General features: G+C 41.2%; 1 protein-coding gene across 1 annotated transcript in view; it reads right to left on the bottom strand.

Annotated features, from left to right (window-relative positions):
* Positions 1 to 21,961, bottom strand: part of Sap-r (prosaposin) — a 52,428-nt gene extending 30,467 nt beyond the window's left edge. The window contains exons 1-20 of the mRNA XM_084588485.1: positions 21,794 to 21,961; positions 16,327 to 16,478; positions 16,194 to 16,265; positions 16,045 to 16,110; positions 15,925 to 15,984; positions 15,370 to 15,465; positions 13,250 to 13,384; positions 12,055 to 12,117; positions 11,924 to 11,980; positions 10,933 to 11,001; positions 10,188 to 10,283; positions 10,030 to 10,089; positions 9,564 to 9,623; positions 9,365 to 9,475; positions 8,444 to 8,564; positions 7,838 to 7,891; positions 7,375 to 7,454; positions 6,850 to 7,012; positions 4,385 to 4,491; positions 2,571 to 2,736 (exon numbers count right to left, since the gene is read on the bottom strand). Of these exons, the coding sequence (XP_084444611.1) occupies positions 2,571 to 2,736; positions 4,385 to 4,491; positions 6,850 to 7,012; positions 7,375 to 7,454; positions 7,838 to 7,891; positions 8,444 to 8,564; positions 9,365 to 9,475; positions 9,564 to 9,623; positions 10,030 to 10,089; positions 10,188 to 10,283; positions 10,933 to 11,001; positions 11,924 to 11,980; positions 12,055 to 12,117; positions 13,250 to 13,384; positions 15,370 to 15,465; positions 15,925 to 15,984; positions 16,045 to 16,110; positions 16,194 to 16,265; positions 16,327 to 16,478; positions 21,794 to 21,833 (1,828 nt within the window). The 5' untranslated portion in view covers positions 21,834 to 21,961. The remainder of the gene's footprint in view (positions 1 to 2,570; positions 2,737 to 4,384; positions 4,492 to 6,849; positions 7,013 to 7,374; positions 7,455 to 7,837; positions 7,892 to 8,443; positions 8,565 to 9,364; positions 9,476 to 9,563; positions 9,624 to 10,029; positions 10,090 to 10,187; positions 10,284 to 10,932; positions 11,002 to 11,923; positions 11,981 to 12,054; positions 12,118 to 13,249; positions 13,385 to 15,369; positions 15,466 to 15,924; positions 15,985 to 16,044; positions 16,111 to 16,193; positions 16,266 to 16,326; positions 16,479 to 21,793) is intronic.
* Positions 21,962 to 23,470: the final 1,509 nt, after the last annotated feature.

Raw genomic sequence — 23,470 nt, 5'->3', positions numbered from 1 at the left:
AAAAAAAAAAAAAAAAAAAATCCCCCGGTATATGTACAAAACACAACAGCCATCAAGACAAAGGAAACCATGGCGAAAGTTTCTTTTTCATAGCATTCAATTTGAAGGGGAACAAATTGCATCATTATGCTAGATAGGAGATAACTTCACAAAAAAAAAATAATAATAATTTATATATTATATATATATAAATATATGCCACCGGTGCTATTCAACCCAATGTTTGCAAGTTACACATACAGTAAAAATCTAATTAATTTGGCCTTCAAGAAATCAGGAAAATGTTCAAATTTTACGAAAGCTCGAATAGCTCCTAAAGGACTAGTGAAAACCATTTGCATTACAGCAATTTTACCCAATGAGCGACAGCAACGTGGTTGCCAATGAATTTCAGATTCAAAATTAGGCGCCAACAATATTTTGCGGTTTCGTTTGCACACATGTCGGGAATGTCGTGAACTGCTCCAAAAGCACATGTTTCTCCATGGTCCTTTTTTTTGCAATGCAATCCAATAGCAGTAGTGACCTTTCACAAATGGCCACGTCATTTTTCGAGGATGTTTCACCGAAAGGACTACAAGGTGAAACATCCTGCGCACTGTACGAGCAGAGGAAGCATGTGCATGCAAGAGAGCTAAATATTCGTAGGCGTTAGAACGGCTTAACACCATCCTAAAATAAAACTTAAGACGTGATGCTCAAAAGCAGCGTTTAAAATGGCTCGACTGGACGATGTGTGCGCCCCATGGCAATGGCGAGATGGCGTGAATTAAAGAGAAGCGAAACAAGCTATGCCACTGGGCTTATTTTGGCAATGGTGAACTTCCTACTACTGTTATAGCTGCCACAGTGTGCATCAGTGTTGCGTGCAATTCAGGTTCGAGAAAGTCTGTTCGATTTCTGGCTTCGTGGGCCATACCTCGATATGACTCCCTCCATCAGAATTTACAGGAGCAAGCCCGCCTAAGTACATGGGCATTGGCTGGGACTGCGCTCCTAGTTAAATTATCCAAATTTTCACTCTGAATTAATGGCATCTAAAGTAACAAGGTTTTACATTGTAGTGCTCTACCACTAAGTTATGACAGCAACTGTACAACCTTCTATTTTCGAAGGTATGCACGTTATGTAAAGCTTAATTCAGGACAATCATCAGCACTACACTTAACCACTTAAAGAAAAAAAAAAAAAGAAAAAGATTCTTCTTCGATATGATTCTTCAAACGATGCATAGTTGTACTACTTAAGATAGCATAAGAGTGAATGAATCACAAGATGCTGCACTGCCGAAGCAGTTGCGGTGAAGTGCTTGCAGAGCGCAACAACAGCGCCAATCTTTTCTGCCGAAAATCAATGACACTGCAATACGTTATAGACTATGTTCACAGAGAAAAACTATACTGAGGATAAGTGAAGCAACTGAAGAGCCGCAATGAAGCTCCCCTACTGCAACACAGCAAACTTCGTGCCAGTAATAGAGATGAAACTAACACAAAATGTGCCTGCCATTTACATGCGATGCTACTACTATGCATTAAAGATGAGCTACACTTGAAACTGCCCATAGACTGAAAATGGTGAAACAGTGCCGCCACCATGTGAAATGCACACAGCGCTGTGTCCCTGCAAGTGCTCACTCTCGCTGAAAGTGAGCTCTCACTCTGGGCAAGTCTTCAATTTTAGGGAGCTTACTTACAACCCTCAGCAGCTTCTTTCCACATAATAAACTTGGCCTGGATCCCTCAAACTTGACAGTTATCAACTAGACAAACTCAATAACACCACTCTGGTTCTCTAACCCCTATATTCAATAAAACCGAAAAGTTTTCCTTTTTTCCACATGTGCAATATAATAGATTGGAATCAGGTAATAAAATTACTGCCCCACAAGGCTTGAAGAAGTGGTGCTATTTAATGATGCCCTTTGAAATGTTGCCTTTTTTTTTTTGCGGTTTTAATTACTTTTACGCCCACACTGCTTGGACTTATCGCCCATATTACTTTATAAATAAACAAGCACTGAATGAATATCACAGTCGCACCTGCATCAGCTCCCGCTGCCCGATTTGAGAGGTCTCGTCTATTCAAAATGAAATCTGCGCAGAAACAGTGCAGATGTCCTGATCACAAGGGACGTTTGAAATGCCAACTATGCGGCTAAGAATAAAAATGTCACTTAGGAAGCTTCCTAAATTATAGGAGAAAAAAAAATTGTGCTAAACAGGTGGGTGGCTAATGATTTTTTTGTAACGCCCCCATGCACGTTTCAGCTTCAGCCAGACCCAACAGTATGCACTTTACATACAGAGCTTTTAATGATTTTGCTGCAAGTTAAGAACCAGCCTCTACAGAAAACGGTCTCAATTTATTCGCCCATGCTGAACCTGACTAAACGGTCCAAGGCAGCAACAATCTCGAGTGTTAAAGAGCAGCACAGCAGAATAACAGCGAATGCTCTCAACCAGAAAGCACCCAACACAGGAAGCTAACAAGCCATTCTGCTCCCTAGGCTGCAAGCAATTTCCCCAGAAGAAGGAAAAAGTAAAGAAGCCACCGAGTAGAGTACTCACACGAGGCACAAAATTTCAACTCCTCACAGATCTGCTCAGGGGTGAATTCCTGAAGTATGAGGGATATGACCATGTCCACATAGCTGTTGATGGTGCTGATGCACTTGTCCTTGCTGGCGGCTGGGAACAGCTGGCAAAACTTCTCAGCCACCCGCTTGATCTCCTCCTGCGGCATATGCCAACGCACTAAAGCACATCTGAAACTTGAGTTGCTCCTAAATGACCGGTGTAGTTTTGCAGCTCAAAATTAACTTTTAAAAAATTCCAAGATGCACACACTGCATAGTTGAAACAACCACAGCTGACAATTAGCTACAAATCGCTGAAGGCCTGTAGCTTCTTGCCACCAAGCTGTTCTGTAGAAGTAAACTTTAAAAGGTCACACTCTCCAAATGAGAGGCCTCCAAATGAGCTGCTTCATTTGATTACAAAAAAAGTAATCTGCTGATGAGCTGGTCAATCCCTTCCTCTGCTTTTCCAAAAAGTATAGGCACACTGGTTTCCTATTTACTGGGGACACGAAAAGGAAGAGGACATACTGTATAACCACTGCCACACAGTTGTTAAAGTGTGCTGTCTCTGTGTAAGACTGGGGACAACGAAAACAAGGATCACTGCTTGGGACAGTTGGTTAGGACCCACAATATAAGGATATGACGTGATAGCGTAGGCGCCCACCTGACGTAAAGCCCCATGTTAACCAAGCCGTATGAATGTGCCTGCATTGCCTAACAGTAACATCGGCATACAAAAGCATGGGAAGGTTGGTTCTTACTCCATCATCCCACCTCAAAGATCAGCATCCCAAGTTGGCAGCTCCTCTCAACTTTGTGAAACCATGCGGTGTAGTTAAGTAGTGCAAACCATCAAAGTATCAATGCCTGGCCATGCCAGCTGCCAGCTACCACCTACCAGTGGCATGCTTGCACACCGATGCAGACACCGGATTTTTTGAGTAATGGGACCTTTAACGCTATCTCATCAAAATTTTCTAAGAGACTCACGGGTGCAAATGAAGATGTCACTCTCTCCAAATTCTGACGTCACACTAAGTGTGGAGGCTGCAAAAACAGATATATAGGCCGACAGTGCCGACGATGATGCTTGCTGTGCAGTTACTAAAGCCAGAATGAAGCATTCGCGTGCGTGATACAGTGAAGCCTATCAACTGAAGTTAATGCAAAAACAAAATCCATTTCCTAATTTTCTGCAACATACTCAGGTTTCCAGCTCAACTGAATGCACAGCACAATATGTTGGTTGTATCACTTTTTTTTTCTCCACTGGCTATTGAAAGCTCCAGTGTTTGTCGCAGCTTGTATTCACAAGCATGCAGCTTTTATTCAATAAAGAAATTCAATGACAAAAAGAACGTAGTGTTAAACTCACGACTGTACAACCACAAAATCATTTTGGCCAACCATTTCCTCAGCAAAAGAGTGAGTACTAAGAAATTATAGGTCCCCATCTACAACACCTACTGACATGCTCAAAAACCAACGAGTCAGACAGCACAATGAATTTATTCAGGCATACTATCTCAAGCTGAAAGCTCTACGCACGCCGCACTTAATTAAAACAGATGCGACCACAGAATGGATACAAGACTACAAAGCACCCAATTGCCTTTACTTGCTTCCCAGTTCAAGTTTGACAGGAGTACCGAGATGCAACTGCAGAAAAGCCCCATTATACTAAGCACTCTATGACAAGTGACAGAACCCGTAAGGCTTTTTTTTGAGCCTAAGCATAGCACAAACTTCAAGCAGCACATCCAGAGCACAGCATTTAAAAGGTCTGATGAGGCTACATACCTCTGTTTCTTTCTTCTTGAGTTCATCATAGAAAAATTGGACAGTAAGCTTGCAGTAGTCACAGTCTGGTGAGTCTTTATTAATGCCAGTCTTTTTTGGAGGTAGTGCTGAAGAAAAACAAAATCAAGCTCAGTGAACCAGAAAGGTAAACGTGAAGAGCAGCTCTATCCTTTGTCTGTACGTAGACGTGTATACATACATGCATATTCAATGAATGCTTAAAGCCTTCCTCTTATATGTATCGCGTTTATGCATAACACATAACTGTTCTTTGCTTTCACATTGCGAAAATATAAGCAGAACTAATTACTGGGGGTGCGTGTGTGAATATTGGCAATTTCGAATGCAGTATGGTATGATGTGACTGATGCCACCAGTGGAGGACTCCAGAAAAAATTTCGACCACCTGGAGACTGAATAAAAAAGTTAATTTTAGACTGTGAATCAAATGTTTATTCAGTTTATATATCCGATTTTATTAGACAAGTTTCGAATACAAAAAATTTCAGAATATTCGGCTGTGATGAAATATCGAGACAACTCCCACAAATCCTAGCACTCGAAAGCAATTTTGGGCAAATTATCCAAAGGTCAAAGTGTCTGAAAATATATAGTACAAATGTCTCGTCTTTGCTTTCTTTGTCAGTTATTACCTGGACCAGATTTACTCCTGTGCCGATAGGCTAGACGACTGGATGCTAATGCACATGGCAACAATACTGGCACAAACGTAAAAGTTATTTTACGTGACATTCCCAAGGAATTACTTTAGACATCTAACTGTTCACAATTATTAATGCCATCATTTTCAAAGCTGGTTCAACACACCTAAACATCACATTATTAGCTCAATAAATAATTGATGCCACCTTAAATATGATTTCATTATATTCAGCTAAATAATGTAGCCCTGTTAAAAAAGCATAAAATGTGTTCACTATTCAGAAGTTACTGTACATTGTACACAGTGCTTTTGTTAAAGAGGCACTAAGAACAGATTGCAGCTGGCCTGTATCAACAGATTTCCATACCCTAACAACAAAGACAGCACTTTTATTAAAAATATGATTTCTGTAACATTTTTATAACCTAGAAAAGGACAAAAATATATTAAACACTGGCGTCACCACAACCAGCAAATTTCGCTAGCACACTGTACTTCTTTCTTAGAAAAAAAAAACAAAGAAGACGACGACCACTCAGGATGATGTCGTGTTCATGCTAAGCCTCGGTTTTCGCACGAAATAAAACACACATTATCTTCGCAGCTACGTTGGATGCAATTCAAACGAATTACTTCCACAAGTTCTGAATGACACCAAAAATGTGACAATATAAAATGCAATCGTTAAAAATAAATGATCATCGCATAAACAGATGCAAGAAGAATATGGAAAGTATTTGAATTTCTTTAATAAACCAACAATGTAGGTTTGGTAAGTAGCCAAATATTTACTAGACAGAGAGCCATGCCATCAACAACAACTGGTACAGGAAAGACACTGCTATATATATAGTATCGATTTCTGTTGGCTCGAGAGACTTGAGGGAATAAGGTGTCCTAGAGTATTATTTCTTTTATTAGAGACATGTACAACACTGTGCAAAGCATCACAGCGGTAGGAACTGGCGATACCGAAATGTTAGGACTGTCAAATATGCGGCAAGTGACTTTGGGACCTCATTTTCTTTAAAAAAATGTCCATATTAGAAACTGAAAACAATTTTTTAAGGGCCACAAAATCTGTTAACAAAACTATGTCAAAGGACAAACTGCAAAGACAACTCACTGCTGTGAGAAATATTCAGCACAGCATTCATTCGCAGACATAAAAAAATCAGCCCACTTCACAATATGAACAGCAGTGAATTTTTCTGAAACAAAAATTTTTGCTTATGAAGCAGCACACTTAACAGTGCGCTTAACTGTTTGTTAGACAGCTAGCCTCCAACTTTACTGCTGTATGTATGCTATACACAACAAGAAATTGTATGACCCCACCCACAATGTAGCATGACGAACGGCAGAGTCCCAATACTGATACAAACGTACTGTCACCACATGGAGTCAGCCACTAGAAAATATACACAGACAAACCACTATACTCCGATTGTTTGAAGCGGCAGTGGCATCTCTCATGAGCTGTCTGGATGCTTCTAACTGATGCATCCTGTCAAATGGCTGCTCGACGAAGTCATCCATTTTTCCTACTACGTAGCCGCCGATGAAATTTTTCTGGCAGTCTCTCTGGCACGAGTGTTACTGGCTTTTCTCATAATGAAACACATGAGGCCTTCGCAACTGAAAGCTATGTATTCACAATGTACACGACAGCACACACAGCACCTGACAGAGTTATTAACAGACAACTCGAAGCCAAGACGTTCTTATCACATATCGGCATAAATGAGCAGCACAAAGTACAACTGCCAGCCTACTGCACACTGCATCATTCAATACTGACCTGAGCAGAGAGTGATTTCATGGCAGATGACTGCTGGGGCAACATCATGGGCCAAGAAATTCAGGATAGCTTCAGCGTTTTTGTCAACAAAGCTTCGGCAATTCCTTTCTGTTTCTGCAGGAAACAGCTCACAAATCTGGTCAAGCAAATACTTCACGTCATCCTGCAAGAGAACAGGCCAATTAGGCTGTAAACCAGGGGTTCTCTACCCTTTTAGCTGCCTGACTGAACCTGACCACCTTTGAAAGAAATACCACTGAACCTCGCATCTCTCTTTGAAAATGCAAAAAAGGAGTGTGCATGGACATGGCACACCTAAAGGAATGTCCAAATTTAACCTTACAACTGGCAATCATGACTGGAAACCAATAACAATCATTACTTACTATAGAAGCGAGTAGCTGACAACACTTCATAATGGCTCTACTTTGCCTCAGTGAGACTGCACGAGGAAGCTGACCTGTAGCACAACATTACTAAATTTTCTGAACAAGGCTGTGATGTTGTTAACCACAGCACACTCACCACTGTGGCATTCATAGGGACGATCTGCTCAAGAAGGGTGATGAATGCCTTGCAAATAGAGCAAGTGAAAAGATCTTCAACTGAAACCAAAAGCAACAAGTAAAAAGTGAAAGCTCCACCTCCCAAACATTTTAACAAGTTCACTGTGTAATGGGTCGCAGATGGGTCAAGCTGCACAAGCAAGCTGTGCAGCCGTGAATAGCACTGAGTTACGGGATGAAGCCACGGGGCACATCAACACATTTCAAAGAAACAGCAGCAGTACAAGCAATTTCAGTGCTTTAGTAAATTTTTCAAGAAAGAGGAGTCGAAAGACAGTTGATAGAGCCACTAAAATGGCCGTTTAAATGCAAAATAGAACTCTCATAGGATGAAGGCATTAAAAAATGGCTCAAATAATCAAAAACAACAGACTATAGAAAACAGCTTAAACATAATTAACTAAGAAGTCAACAGTGCATACCAGGTGGGCCATAATGAGCAGGGAAAGTCTTCACCATTGGAAATGCAACGTCAGCTGAAACAAGGCAGAGGACAAAAGAGACAACTCTCACTACTCTATGTCCCATTTCTGGTTGGGATAAAACTAAGCATGATCCTTCCAGTACACAACAACAAATATGCATAATTAGGCAGCTCTCCAATAAGACGAGCATGTGATCAGCATAGTTACAAATTGCAAACACAGCACATTGTGAACAAAGAGGAAACTGGCCGTTTATATTCCACCAAACAACAACAAACGGGAAACACAGACTACATTTTGCAAATGGTTGCACTTCATTTAGTTCACATCAAGAACTAATTACATATGCAAAGTGCAGACGGCCTGGGCTGTGCCCATTTCCATGGCATTACCTTAAAAGCACTCTCTGGCAAAGTTGCCATATGGCTTCAAACGTGCCATATCTTTCCACTTCAGTATGACAGCAGGACAAATTACAAAATATCCAGCTCCAATTGGTAATGAGTGCACACATGAAATTCTAGTGTTCAAGAATCGTGTAAAAAAAAACTAAACATGCATTTGCAAAGAGCTCCATGCAGACAAAACAAGAAACAAGCTCACATTTGTTGCTTTCCAGGTACTTCTTTGGCAATGCAGGGTACACCTTTATGAGGGGAACAGTTGGAGAAGGCTTCAAATAACCCCCGACCTTCTTGGCAGCCTTCAGGTTCTTGAGGTGTCCCTAAGACAAGAGATGACTCGACACTAAGACAGAGTTCTCTGAACCAAGAAGGCTGCAAAAACTGTTTTTTACTGTGTGCACCGTGCAAGTGTGCTGAAATTTATTGCTCTTAGTACACAACGCGATAATCACCCGACTCTACAAAATCTCAAGGATATTTAAGTTTCTGCAATAAAGAGATCATTAGCAGCGAAATCTTGGAAGTGCTAACTTTTACCCTATGGTTTCAACAAACAGGCATTACCGAGTAAAATGCCACGTAGAAAATATGTCCTGGTCACTGTTAAAAAAATGAACTACTCCCTGGTCACGTTAAAATAAAATCAGTTTTTAACTTTTTCAAAATAATTCCATTCACTTTACACTTCCTAAATGCAACTGAACAACCAGTATATTCACTGAAATTTAGCCTTGATCTTCCATCTAGTCGCCTTGGCACCAAATCTCCAGCTTAACTTCACTTCATGAAATTTTCCACTACCATTTATTGCAAGACTCTTCGACTGCTCTGCAATTCACACTGTCGCTCTCTGGCCATTGTAACAAAAACATTTATTCCTTTTAGATCTTGCAAATGAAGCCACCATCCATCCAACAGAAACTGTGCCCTTCAAAGTACCAGTTTCTGCTATATTCAAAGGAAATTATTTACGACGCTTTTCGTTGCCATTTCTTTACATGTGACAATTGCCTGTAATGTCTCTGGCCCTAATGGTAAATTAATAAAACGAAATCGGTGAAAGTACCGCACATGCATAAACAAAAGCTAAGATAAAATGACCAAATCAAAGTTTTTTCACCTTTTGCTCGAGCACTCCTTGGAATGCCTTGATGAAAAGCTTGTGCGATGGCCTCTTTTCATACTTCTCATTCGGACAGAGACCAATGGTGCTGCAGAAGGTGTCTGGGTCCTGCAGTAAACAATGCTTCCATGACACAAGTGCCCACAATAGCACAAAATTGGAGGCAGGCTCACATTAAAAAGAAAGCTGTACTCACAAGAGCTTCAAGCAGGTAAGAGTACACCATGTCAAAGTACTCATCAACCAAGCTCTGGCACTGTAACACAGAGAAAGAGAAAAACTGCGATTAAAATGCAGCCTAAAGATATCCCACCAGTGGTGTGTGCACCTTTTATCATGGGTGTGGGTTTAGCGAACAGTTCACAGAACAACTTGTTTGTCAATGAAATGATAAAAGGGCCTTTCCAGATACCAAAAATCCTTCCTTGCAGACACAGAAGGTTACATCTAACCCTCATCAGAAAGTGCAAGTAAACTCACAACGCAAATGAACGCAGAAGTAAAGGTCCAAGCATGCCAGAAATTTTCAACGGATGTAACATTGCCAATCATAAACATATTCAACCCAACTGGACCATGACAGCACATAAAACAAATTATAGTTTAGCTAGACAAGCTCTAACAAGGTAGAGATATGCACATGCTACACTTAAACCACTCACTTCTTCAGCAGCAGAGCCAACCACTTCGCAGAAGTTTAGCAAAGCTTGCTTGAATTCTTGCTGTAATAATGAAAGAATGAAGCAAAGTCAGAAAGAGAATTTCTGCCACCAAAAAAGTGCTCCTTAGAAAAAAAAATCCCGATAAAGACGAGTCTTACCTCTGTTGTGTTTGAAGCAAGAATTTGCCTAAGGTGCTCCACAATCTGCTTGCAGAAGTCGCAAGTCAAGTTGTCCTTGTGGGCAATTGGTGGAATCTGAAATGAAACCAAGCAAGCGACCTGTTTAAAAAGGCAATCTGCAATCTACAGCCTACAAGCCTGCACCGCTGCACTATAAATGCAATAACACTGCATGGTTTTTCCGCACTAGTGTTGTTAACAGGTGTCCAAGGCAGTGCAGACGACCCGTCTCCATGACAAAAGGGAATCTCAGCGGAGGCGCTGGGAGAAATGCCATTTACAGGAGTCCGCTGCACAGTTTCGATATATCGAATACTCTGCCGAACAAGCATTTGATAAACGCGAACAGCAATTTAATAGTAATTCAATAATAGTTCAGTAATTCCATGCAACTGACTAGTGATACCTCCATGCTCAGCCATGATGACAACAAAGCAGACCCAGTCAGGAGTGCTCGATCAGGGCTAGGCTTTGGGGTATTACTAAGCTCTATCATTCTGATGTCCCCCACAACTCTACACTGGCCGTCCAGTGCATGACAATATATCTATGTGCAATATATCTACAATCAGCTATATATATAATGAAGTTACAAAACTTTGAACTTTCTTCCGTCTATACTAGCAATAAGCCTCTCCTCGAAACAGCATCGACACTGTTGAAGGCATAAAAGGCAATTTATAGCTGAAGATTTCAACTGAAAAAAAGGAAGAAAGGTGAGTACCCTTAGCTTTGGTGGACTTTGAGTGAGTGCTGGGCAGCGGCCCAAGTAAGCACAGAATTCTTCTGGGTCCTTGAGAGAAAAAGAGAAAAGACTGTTTACTGAGGGAAGACTCATCAGGAGCATACCAGACAACTGGTCACCGTGCAGAAATATAAACAGTGCAGCAGTATAATACAGCAAATAAAGCAATACAAGTTTGTTTCATGGGGTTTATCGTCCCAAAGATAGGGGAGGGCTCCGGAAATTTCGACCACCTGGACTTCACATTGCACAGCACACGGGCGCCTTGCTTTTCGCCTCCATCAAAAAGAAGCCGCCGAGGCTGGGATTCTATCCCGCGTCCTTGGGCACAGTAGTCTAGCGCCCTGACCACTACGCCAACCCGTCGGGGTTAAGCAATACAAACAAAAACGTTATCACAACAACATAACCACAAAAGAATGCAATAGAATACTATACTGCCCACCAAAAAAAAAAAAAAAAAAAATGTTGAAACTCGCTTCCTGCAGCCCCTCCACACACCCTAACAGACATTTCTTTTTAAAAAATTTGTGTCCAAATAGCCGCAGAAAGCTGTTCCCAAGTACACATACACAAAAAGCTCCATGGAAACTGCATATCCATTGATGACATGTTACAGTGACTACGGCACCCATTCGAACAGTGTGCGCTAATTTGCCATGCCAAGAACATTATTTTGCTTTGCCATTTGTTGCAAGGATAAGGACAGTCACTGCCAACTGGAGAGTCATTATTTTTCAGGGTATGGGCACAGTAGAGCAGGAAGTTTGAATTCATTGCAGAAGTCACGGCAACACGTCTACAACAGATGTATACCACAGCTAGCAAAAACGTGTCACGAAGCCAAGCACAATAAGTGTGAAATCGGAAAATATTTACAGCTCAGCAAAGTATGATGCTGAAAATGACACACACACACACACACACTCCAGCTTCTTGTTATTTATCCGAACAATAGACAGCTCCTTACCAATGACTGGAGATACTTGAAGACTGACGACAGCAAAATGTCTACCAAGGCATAACACTGGAAGATAAAGTAAAACATACATGATAAAATGCACCTGTAAGTTTATCCCAACTTAACGCTTTGTAATTTACCTCAGGACTGGTGGTGCCAAGCTTTTCTTGGCAAACCTTCAGGACAGCAGACTTGACTTCAGCCTGAAACATGAGATTTGCAAGTTTCACGGCACTGTAACAAAAGAGGGTCAAAGAGAAAGTTCCAATGAAGAGCACATGGTAGTTCATCCCAAAGCGTAAGAGCAGCCACACCATGCTACATAACAAAGAGGCAGGGTTCAAGGAACAAAAAACCCCAACTGAAAAGAGGGTCAAATTATAAAAAGTGTAGAGCACAAGAATGGCATTCACGACACTCTAAAGTGAGAAAGTGCTTCAAGACAAGCCAAACAGGTTAGCACAGCTAAAGAGAGAAACTTCAAAACCCGGACAAGGCTCTAACAAGGGCCAGAGGTACTAGCAGCCCATGAGGTAATTTAGTTCACAACTTCGAATTAGATTCCACTATATTTACCAAACTCGTTAAATTTAACTTGTCATTTATTCACATCGTCAGTTTGGTCATGTCAAATTCTCTGACTTCTAATTACTGCAAGTTGGCTGTATCATGGCAAAAGAAGTGGTTCCAAGATACCACAGTAGACATCCGACAATAGCATTTGTTGGGCAAGTTGGTGTTTTCGATGATCCATAACTACAGCGTAAACGACAGGACAGAGATGAAGGAGGGACACCACAGTGCTGTGTGGTGTCCCTCCTTCATCTCTGCCCTGTCGTTTGCGCTGTAGTTATGGATCACAATAGACATGCATGCACAAATGTAGTGCCATTAAAAGAAATAGGAATTAGAGAATGGCATCAATACTGGATGCTCTCAAAAATTCATACAAGTAAATTGCCTCGAGACAAACATGATGCGATTTTGTAATTCTGCTCAGCTCAACAGAGATGGCCAAAGAGTAAGCTCCAGGTACGAAGTTAAGCTCCAGGAACCACCCAGTTAGAAAACTAACAAATGTGTCCACTTAAACCTTATTAGGACTTCAAGAAGGCCTCATTAAATCCTGCGACATCCAACCTCGCCGTAATCTAAAACTCTTGTTCGTGCACAGAGCAATATAAAGACGAATAAAACTGATACTGTAGACTAGTTCCTTACGGAAAAAAGAAATAAATAAAGCGGCTAAAAGGCAGTAAGTATAAAATAAAGAATGGCGATTCAAAACACTGGCAATAAAGCAAAAAAATTCACTGAATAAGAAGCAAATATTACCCAGGGCAGCTTCCGGAACAGCTCCCTGGCGTACTTCATGGCAGTCTTGCATTCAGTGCACGTGGAAGCCTTCTTGGCATTGGACACCGATGAGCTTACTTTTGCCATTGGCAGAAAGATGCGAGACTGGATCGACTAAGGATGGTAAAAAGAAAAAGAATAAGCGCTTTGTTACTTACAATAATCTGTCTGCAACTCGTTACTTTTTTTTTACTGTTAACGAAATTGCATATCAAATTTGCACTGCACTACATGGACAATAAGCAGGAGAGGTCGAAGCTAGCCACTCTGCATATATCCTTCCCTTAATAATGCAGCGCAGCATTTTTCAGGAACACCGATCAATTAGTCCTCCCTCATCATGATGGTCCATTGGACAAGCCATCAGATAAATTAGGTGTGCAAAACGACTAAGGACGAAATGGAAGGAGACCACACAGACTAGCGCTGTCTGTGCGCTCATCTGTGTAACTGCGCTCATCAAGTCTGATCTCATTCCTTTTCATCCTTAGTCAATTTCTGCGCTTTACCTTCCGCTACGAACATAACGAAACCAGTAATAGAGTTTTATTTTATTTTAAAATTATTTTCCTCACCCTGCATACTGCTCCCTTGTTAGGTCTGCTTTCTCTACCAGTCGTACATATCCCCTTCAGGAGCCAATTATAACCCAACGGCAAGTGACTTGCAAATTACAAATATTAGTGAAGAGCATGTTAACATCGCACAGAAAATGTTCCACCCTTCTCTGATAAGTAATTATGAAAGTTTTTTTCGGATCCTCATATACCCCATCATGACAACATTATTAACGCGAAAGCATTACTTAGCTATGTTCACAGATTTCTGTCGGCAGACCGCGTCCGCAAAATCATGTCCGCAGCAGTTGTGAGTAATTGAGAAGTCGTAGAGATTAATGAGTGGTGTCAATCGATTAACGGTGTTTTCAAGGTCTCAATTATACATCACACAGCTGTCACAATAGGTCATTATTTAAATGAATTAACACATTCATGCCCTTTTATTGCTTTCACATTCGCAAAACAAACAAAAATTTCAACTCCTCAGAGCGACATCAGAGCTACTGTAAAACACCGAGCCAACCATTTAGAAACTGAATTTCTATAATAATTTCTGATGCCCGACCCCACATCTTTGTACACACTTTTTTTTTTTTTTTCAGATGGCAGGATATTTTTTTGAAGCCGAATTTGTAGATACCACCCCTTATACCGATGAAATTTGATTGCATTCAGTTCATGCCCGCATATGTAAAGTGCCTGATAGGACCTGCTGTTTTTCCTTTGCAATATTTTGTGCTGCCTACAAGGTTCGGAGAGATTATCTAATGCTAAATGAGCAAAATGGTCAAAGCAGCCGGCGCTGCACTGGAATATAAGCCCATACGCCTATGCAGAAGTTGGTAAGAAAAGCTTAAAGGGTTCTTAAAGGGCTCACGAAAAGCTATTTAGTAAAACTAGAAAGCACACGAGTAATAGGTATCCCATAAGTCCTCTCCGCAATGCTTAAGGTTTTAAGCTAGCTTCATTAGCACCGAAGATATTGGCGATAAAAAATGCGCCTCCTCTCCCCCTTCAAATCAGCGCATGTTGGCGTGCAAGAAAAAATTCAAAAAGCAAGTTGTGACGATGCACCACCACACCTTGCCCCACCTGCCCCACTTGCGAGTGTCCAATGAGTAGGCACACCCAACAAGCCCCAATGATGTCACTGGGGAGGAAGCACGTGGGTTGGTGTCGCCACAATCGGTTGTGAGCAGTCACCAGGAGCGCAAAGATTATTGGAAACTTATAAGGCTCCATGCAAAGTTCTTAAATTTAACTCGAATAGTATTCACAAAGACCACCCCATGAATTTCTTGGATTAAAATATTACCGCAAGTACCGGTTCAGGGGAACTTTAATGTTAACCACTACCAAAAGATATAAACACCTCATTTTAAGAGGCTGATTTAAGTGCTACCTTAGCTTAGTGCTAGCTAGGATAGAGTACACCAACAAGAATCCCATCAAGTGCGAGCTCTGACCAACAAGTACCAACCTGTGGAAAATATCACCTGCAAATTCTTAATTGGTACACATCGCTCCAGTACTACTTACCGCCACAAAAGCCCTATGCTGCAGAAGGCCTTGAAGCTTTTTGGTCACAAAGTCAGGGTTACAGAGGCCAGCAATTGTGCATACTTGATCAGGGTCCTGCAGATATATAAAAAAAAAAGTGGGGGGGGAGGGAAGACTTTTACACAGTATTACTTTCCAACAAGTAAAGCTTCCAGATTTGAAATATATCGTAGACAAATGTAAAAAAGTAAGATGCTCTCAATCTCAATAAAGATCGTATTAGTTAAGGAAACTACTGGTGACTGCAATACTGCATAGTACTTAGCGACGTGATTACTTTGCTACTTCACCAATTTCACTTTACGAATTTAATTTGACCCCTTTTCCCACGATGCATAGCTTCATGCACATATAGCCTAAGCCAAAAAAAAAAAAAAATGCTCTTCTTTCATACACTGCTGTTTGCCCTTTTTTTAACTTCCAAGTAATTAAAAAAGTATACAACCTCTGATCTGTCTCACAAGGCCATCGCACTACCTCTTGCGAATTCAATACAGCCAATAACTACTATTAACAAATGCCACAAGAACTTACCAGCCTTGAAACAAGGATGTCAATCAGGTCAGGAATGAAGTCGTCAACCATCTTCTTACACTGCAAGACAGAAGCAAGATTGCAGTAAGAATGCCCTAAACAGTTGCAAACAGTACGTACCAGGTCGCTGATAAATCCAATCGGGATCAGTGCACAGCTGCCTTCGAGCACTTCTCTCAATTCCTCCTGAAAAATAAATTACATCAACCATTTTACTAAAGTGGCTAAACGTTTTCAACTCTGTATATAGGGCATGCCACAGTACCTACCTGTGTTTCATTACTGAGGAGTTGATCCCGAGCTTCCTTAACCATTTCCTTGCAGATGTTGCATACGCTGCTCTGTGAGTGAGATAAAGCAGTCAGACTTGCTTATCCACTACTACAAGTGAACTAAAGTTACCTTGTCCATCGGGACTTCGAGCTTTTCCCAGACCATCTCTATGCAGGGCTTGACTGTTTTGCATGATGATGCCACCCACAAGTCTTGGCACGATGTGCTCAGAGTCTGGCAAACTTTGTCTGATGGCTTGACCAAGGGAATAGCACTACTTACTGGAGAAAGAAAGGAAAAATCTTTGCAAAGCCTGCCATGCCTAGTAAAGTGCACGACCACACAAAGGCAACAGAACAAAAATTACACAGAAGAACTCAAAGAGCTTTTAAAAAAAAACCAAACAAATTAAGTGTGCAGTACAGGAAAAAAAAAAAGGACGATACAGTAAGAGAAAAAAAAAACAAAATTGGTGTGCACACCATGTGCATGTGCATCAAACTACATACACCAAAGCCTTATCAGCAAAGATGTCCCCATTCTAAAGAAAGCACTAGTTCCCTTCCTTCAGCTGCAATGCACATTCATCCTTAAAGAGCGTAAAAGTGAAATTTTATCTGTACACTTGACCCATCCTCGCAGCAATAAGCCCAACAAGAACACCAGCCTTACCAACACTGGTGACAGAAGCTAAGCAAGGAGAGTGCAGTTCCCAGAGCTTACAGCAAGGAGGCTATCAGAGAGGCTGCAACACTTGAGGCTCATGCAGTATATGCCGCAGGAAGTAGATAAACCGGCAGAACTGGGCCCAAGTTCAAGCAACAAAAAGCCGAACCATGCCACTTAAACGTCTTAAGCAACGACTAACACTTTACTACATAAGTGCACGATAACAATGACTTGGTGAAGCAATGTCTTAGAAGTGTATACTATGAAAATTTCAGTTTCCCAATGAAATTAAAAAGGTATTACCAGGTATTCCTTTTAGGTGGAAGTTCCCTAGCAGCTAAATTCCAGTTTCTTTGGTGTGTGAAACAAGGATGTTTCATGTGTCAAATGAAAATGTTTCACAAGCTTTAATGAAATCACTTATTTCTAGATGAAAAAAGTAAAACAGCAGTGCTGACAAAAGCACATCCTTAATTCTAACCATCACAATGCTCAGCAAAATATATACAAATCTTGTCTAAAATTTTGCAATTTTTGCAATTCAATGTTGCATGTCTACAGGAAAATACAGCACTGAAATTCTGAAAAGAAGTAATATTAAAGGTTGGCAAAATAGATTCCTTGAACAGCTTCTCATGTTAAGTTGCTACACCATGCGTAAATTTACCATGACCAATATTATCAAACAACATGTTTACAAGAAGCCGAACCATCAAGGATTTAAAGCACAAAAAATACTCCCATTTGCAGACAGCAATATAGTTAACTTGCCAAATAAAATTTGCTATTATGCTGTTTTCGATAACCTCAAAAAAAGAAAAAATTTCACCCCTGAATCACTATTTAGCTTGCAACAGTACAGAAGATTTTATAAAATGCTTTGGATGCTCAAAAAAAAAGTTTAAAACGATTTTTATTTCCCTCTTTCAGAAGTTACTAATGATATTATGAGGTGCCATCGTAGCAACCTCTACTAAAAAACAAACATTTCCCATGTTCTTAGGCAAGTGGGCCAAATACGCACTTTAATTGACGACATTTCGAAGTTTGCTTGAATTGTTAGATTACCGAATTCCAGCGACAAAAAGACAAAGACACTACTTTTACTTTCATTGCCTAGAACCCACCAAGAAATTAAATACAAGTGCCGCTACTGTCATGACGGAGCCCTTTCCAGAGTAGAGATCGCGAGTTCGAATCGGGCGAGAGGAAAGTTCATTAACATAATCTTCTCAGCAATAAACTCATCATTTGCAGCCAGACAAATGCTTTCATAGTCATTAACATAATCTTCTCAGCAATAAACTCATCCTTTGCAGCCAGACAAATGCTTTCATAGTCATAAAGATCCATACCAATTGACGCCCAGTTAGAATAAAAACTCTGCACTAGAGGTGCACTATATAAGTGAATGCGGCGCATTACCTCCAAAAATCAACTACACTCCCCTTACTGTGAAACCTTTGATAAAAAACTACATACAGATCAAGCTCGATGAAGATAAGAGACTTTGAAATTGTTCACATTATCCTCACACCGAAGCCCTGCATGCATGGCAGGGAGCAGAGAATGTTACTACTAAGCTCAATATGGCTTGGAACATGTTTGAAGTGAACCAATCTGCTTCTTCCCAAGGCCACTCTGCACATGCATACATCTCCTCTTCCAAGCTCCACCGATTCAGAACAAACCCCCAGCTTCAACTACACATGCGCAGTTGAAGCTGGGTGTTCGACAGCTGGGGCTTGATAGCAAAGCAGCTATCAAGCCCATGCTTCCTACTTCGCTGGTGCAGATGGCACCTCAAGAAACAGTAGACAGTGTTGACTACATGCATTTGTACTCAACTAGTTTTCTGAATAGCAGATTCATGCACTCATTAAAAGGCACCACCACTTTTAAAATAAGCAGATTGAGGTTTGCACGACAAATTAATGCACCTTCATAAATATAGAGCGTGAAACATGCACAAGCATTCAAGTGCTCCGTTTCCTTCGTAAACCGTTAAGTGCTTACATTTGGAGCACCACTGGGGGTATACTGCTTAGTAAAATGTGCTTCTATGTGCTCTGCAATGTAGGTCATTCTGAGTACAACAGTACAGGGTCTTGAATGAGCAATGATTGTGTACCGATTCAAGGAAAACTGCAATCTGCAGAGCAACTATAGCTTTTAGCTGATTCAAGTCAGACTCTGTCTAGATTGTACTTTCGGTTACTGAACAAAAACGCAGTTGGTTTAACACTGTCACAGTATGTGGCATAGTCGGGTTAAATGAACTGCAAGTTATATTTTGCCAAGTTGAGCCAGTAATACCAATAATTTTCCCTAACTTTACTTGCAAATTTAGACAAGGTGGTTATCTCTGATATAGTAAATGAGTCGAAAAACGTACAAAGTAAAAGCATGTTAATCATATTCAATGACTTAAAAGCATCATATTGCTTTGTTCCCTAGATGGTTGTTCCTAGTTGGCAGTATGGCCAAAAGTTACGATATATTTCTTACACTAGTTCCTAAAGATTGTGCGATACTGACACAAGATCATCAACTAGCAATAATGAATTTATGATCAGTATCATAAACATAATACAACATTTTGGGCGAGTTGGTTACGTACATTCATTATTACAGCGCAAAGACTGACGGGACAAGAAGAGGACACAGCGCTGTTGTGTCCTCTTCTTGTCCCGTCCATCTTTGCGCTGTAATAATGAATGTATCATAAACACCAGCAGTGCATGTAAAAAAAAGCAGCACAAAAGCTGTTACCACCGCCCCAACATTAAGAGTCAATTACATAGTGCCATTAATTAATCTGTGTGGAACAGTCACAATTTAAAACAAATGCTTCCCTATGCTTGCTACTTAAGCTCCAATGCACTGTGCAGTTAGCTATGTTTATCTCAAAAAGGGACGGAAAATTTCTCATAAGAACAGAATACCTAAATAAAAGCTACCAGGCTTATATCAAGCACCACTGTCACATTTTTGAGCAGGGAGCAGCATCTATAATTATGAACATACTCAGCAGCAACACGCGCATCTGGGAACATAAGAACATTGCCTTCTAAGCATAGAGCAACAAGTTACAACTCTACACATTTAGCACTAACTTTCAGTGCAAATACACTGGTTCAAAAATGAAATCAAGTATTGTCTCAATACATTTTATTGCCTACAAAATGCTGTGAAGGTTATAATGGTCACAAAATCTCCCGTAATGAAGTACTCTAGTCATACTTATTTTTCACATTTCCTGCAGCTAATGAAAGCATAGCGTTACAGTTTATATCCTCTATTTCTATGCACACTCATTGAACCTGCATAGTTTTAATTTTTTCCACAGCATTCACAATGCATTCAACACCTCCATGCTTTTTAGCATTTTCTAAACGATGTACAATTTACCACAGAGCAGCACGAATTGCAGGTCATGCCCTCACATTATTCCATTTTATATATAACTAAGCACACATGGCCTTATTCATTAAAACAAGCTAAGTTACCCTACTTTCCCCTCCCCACCAGAAGTTCACTGTGCAGAAGATGGAACTGTACAAACAAATGCCTACTCTGCAATGCACGCAGGCAGCTTTATGACAACTTGTTCAGTACACACCAACTTGGGCCCATGGATGACATTTAGTGGCGCACATTCTAAGGAAGTACTGTTTGGATATTGTTGCTAGAACATACTGGAAGTCAGTTGTTTGCAAACGTGCAGCTTCCGAGACCTGAAAGTCTGACAGGCATAAGCATCTTACTTCAAACCCAGCAACACCTGTCAAATTTGATTTGTGTTGCTTGGGTGAGCACTGTTTGTGCGCTCCTGACAAAACTGACATGTACTGTATTGCAGTTTCCACAGTTTTTCCCGCTGTTTCTTAAAACTATACCAAGTCAATGAAAGCAGACAAGTGCATTAGATAATGCAAGGTCCGCGAGAGCGAGCGTCACCTGTCCCAATATAGTAAATTAGGACACATGACCCTCACATTTGCCATTAAGCTAGAGACTGAGAAATGAAGGTTCCATCCAGTAAATGCCCGACGCTCCCTTTACCTGCAGTGAGCTACAGCTGCCACACTATATATTTTTCGTTACGAACTCACAGCTCTATAAAAAAAAAATGAAAAAAGAAAAACATCAAACTGTACACATTGAGCATTACAAGACAAACCGCTGAACCACGATCATGCATTCTCATGCGCAACCTCGTACAGTACATGCACACAAAAACCAAAGGAGCGATATACATACCATGTCTGAAAATGGAATGCAGAAGAATCTTATTTGCGTCAAGTGAGCAAGCAACACACAAAGAAACTGAAGAAAACGGCAACCTGGGCGTCTTTCTTTTTATTTTTTTTACGAACAGCACGGACACAATTCAAGAGCAGCTCAGAAAAGCACAGCAGTTGCAGGCCATTAAAGGCAGCACAGATCGTATAAGGTCTGTTAGCACGTAGTTATAATGCTGCATAATGCATATCAAATCAAATGTGCAACAAGTCCATCGCTTGCCTTTGGAAGAAACCTACGAAGCATTAACAAGGAACGGAAATATCGAGAACCATCGCAACGAAACCTACGTGCGCAATGATTAAATTTCAGCTGACCAGAACTTTGAACACCACGGTAATCTGAAGCACTAGAGGCGAGAACAGAGTAAACAACTTTCACTGATGAATCACAAAAGAGTACGAGGGGATCTCGCGGTTGTGACAAAACGCCCACAGCTGATCGGAGCAGCTTGGTCAGATCGCTTAATGACATATTAACCACGAAACAAATATGAAAAAAAAAAAACACACACACACACACAAACACAAACACCACCACTGCAACATGCGTATTATTGAAAGCGAGACATGCGGAACAAGTCGGAAAACGAATGGGAGTTGACAGCGCCCGCTCTACTCACAGCAGAAGACGCTCGCCGCGAGGAGCACTCTCGCGAACATCTTGCCGCGCGTTTGAGTGTCAGCTGCCACAGAACACAGGACAGGCGCTCACATAAAGAAAACAAAGTGGACTGCCTGCCTGCAGAAGCGAGATACGACTTTTCACGCGATCTGCGGAATCACTGTCATATGATCTGCGACGCCGGCGCCACCACACACTTCCGTTTCAAAAAGTCACTCAGGCGGTCCCCAGATTCCCTAGGAGATTTCAGTCATTTTCTCTTGCTCCGGAAGGTTGAGCGGGAGATTTGAAATCTGCGAAACCTAACGCAATACCCCCTTCTCGCCCCATTGCACATAACAATTATCAGAGTGAGTGCAGTCGTCTGATAAGAATAACTGAGCCCACAGATTAACCCAGTTCTAAAATTGTTACGGTATTCATTAATTGCCTTATCAGCAAACTGATGGTAATTACGGAAAAGACCCGAAAATCGCCGTCACTGCATCGATTGCGCCATTCTATATTTCTTCATTTTGCTTACAGAAACGTTTTGACAGACTCGACTGATGAACTTCGGTTCGGTTCGCGATCTGAGCTGAACATCCTAATCTAGAATCACACAAGTCCTGATCATGTAAAAGTGAAAACTGAAACTTTGAAGAGCCTCCATCTTTTAAATTCGTGCGATTGATGGCACTTCTGAGTAAAAAGACAAAAAAAAAAGATGTCACAAGATCAATGTAACGCCCACCTTGCCATCTTTCGCGAGGGTAATAAGAATGAACTCTACAAAATTGAATGAATGAATGAATGAATGAAGCCTTTATTGAAAGGAAGGGATGGCTCTCGGCCGCTGTTTGGGTTCTTGGGGAGTTAGGAGGGATGGGAGTGTAACTTCTTCGTCTTAACGGTTCTTCAAGCTGTTGCTTGTTGCTTGCCATGCGGCCGATCTTCGCGCTCTAAGTCGACCTCTCTCACACTACTCGAAGCAGGCCGCTCTCACTGCCGTATGTAGCAATGGAGTGTTGTATTTCGGCGCTTGATATAACCTGACCTGCTAATGTGGGCATGTCGTCGTGTGGAATATGCGTAATTTTGTTTCTTCCTTGTGAAAACGATGGACATTGCCATATAAGATGTTCTAGGTCTGCTGTACACTGTTCCTGACAGTGCGTGCAGATGTTGTGTTTGAGTGTTTCGTGTCTTCGGAGAAACCACTTGTCAAGTATGTGCGGTGTGTAAGCAGCGTTTGTTATTACTTTGTTGAGAAATATTTCTTGTGGTCGAGTGAGCCCTTTCGTGTCCTCAAACACCGGCGTTGGTGTCGCTTCATGTAATCTAAGCTTACTGTCGTGTTTTATTTTGGTGCGTACATAGTGCATCATCGATCTGCCATAGGAGCCTTTAGTGAGCATTGTTTGGTAAGGATTTAAGTCTATCGGTTTAGGCATGGAGTTGGGGTGTGGGGCAATGTACGTTTAAGCAAGCCCACCCTCTTGCGCGGCGGCCGCTTGCGCGGCTGCGTTTCCCCCGTCCGTGCCAGTATGTCCCGGTGTCCATATAATTTGAATTTCTATTCCAACTTCCCGCATTCCCTTCAGCCTCTTTCTGATGTCCTTGGCCACTGCGTCGTCTGTAGTTGGTGCCGTCAGCTCTGCAATCGCTGCATATGATTTGGTTAAAATTCGATAAC

This window comes from Amblyomma maculatum, chromosome 1, assembly GCF_055883805.1.
Source record: "Amblyomma maculatum isolate TAMU_Amacu chromosome 1, ASM5588380v1, whole genome shotgun sequence".
Classification (NCBI taxonomy): domain Eukaryota; kingdom Metazoa; phylum Arthropoda; class Arachnida; order Ixodida; family Ixodidae; genus Amblyomma; species Amblyomma maculatum.
The sequence above is the reverse complement of the archived record's forward strand: the minus strand, read 5'-3'. Positions and strand labels throughout refer to the sequence as shown.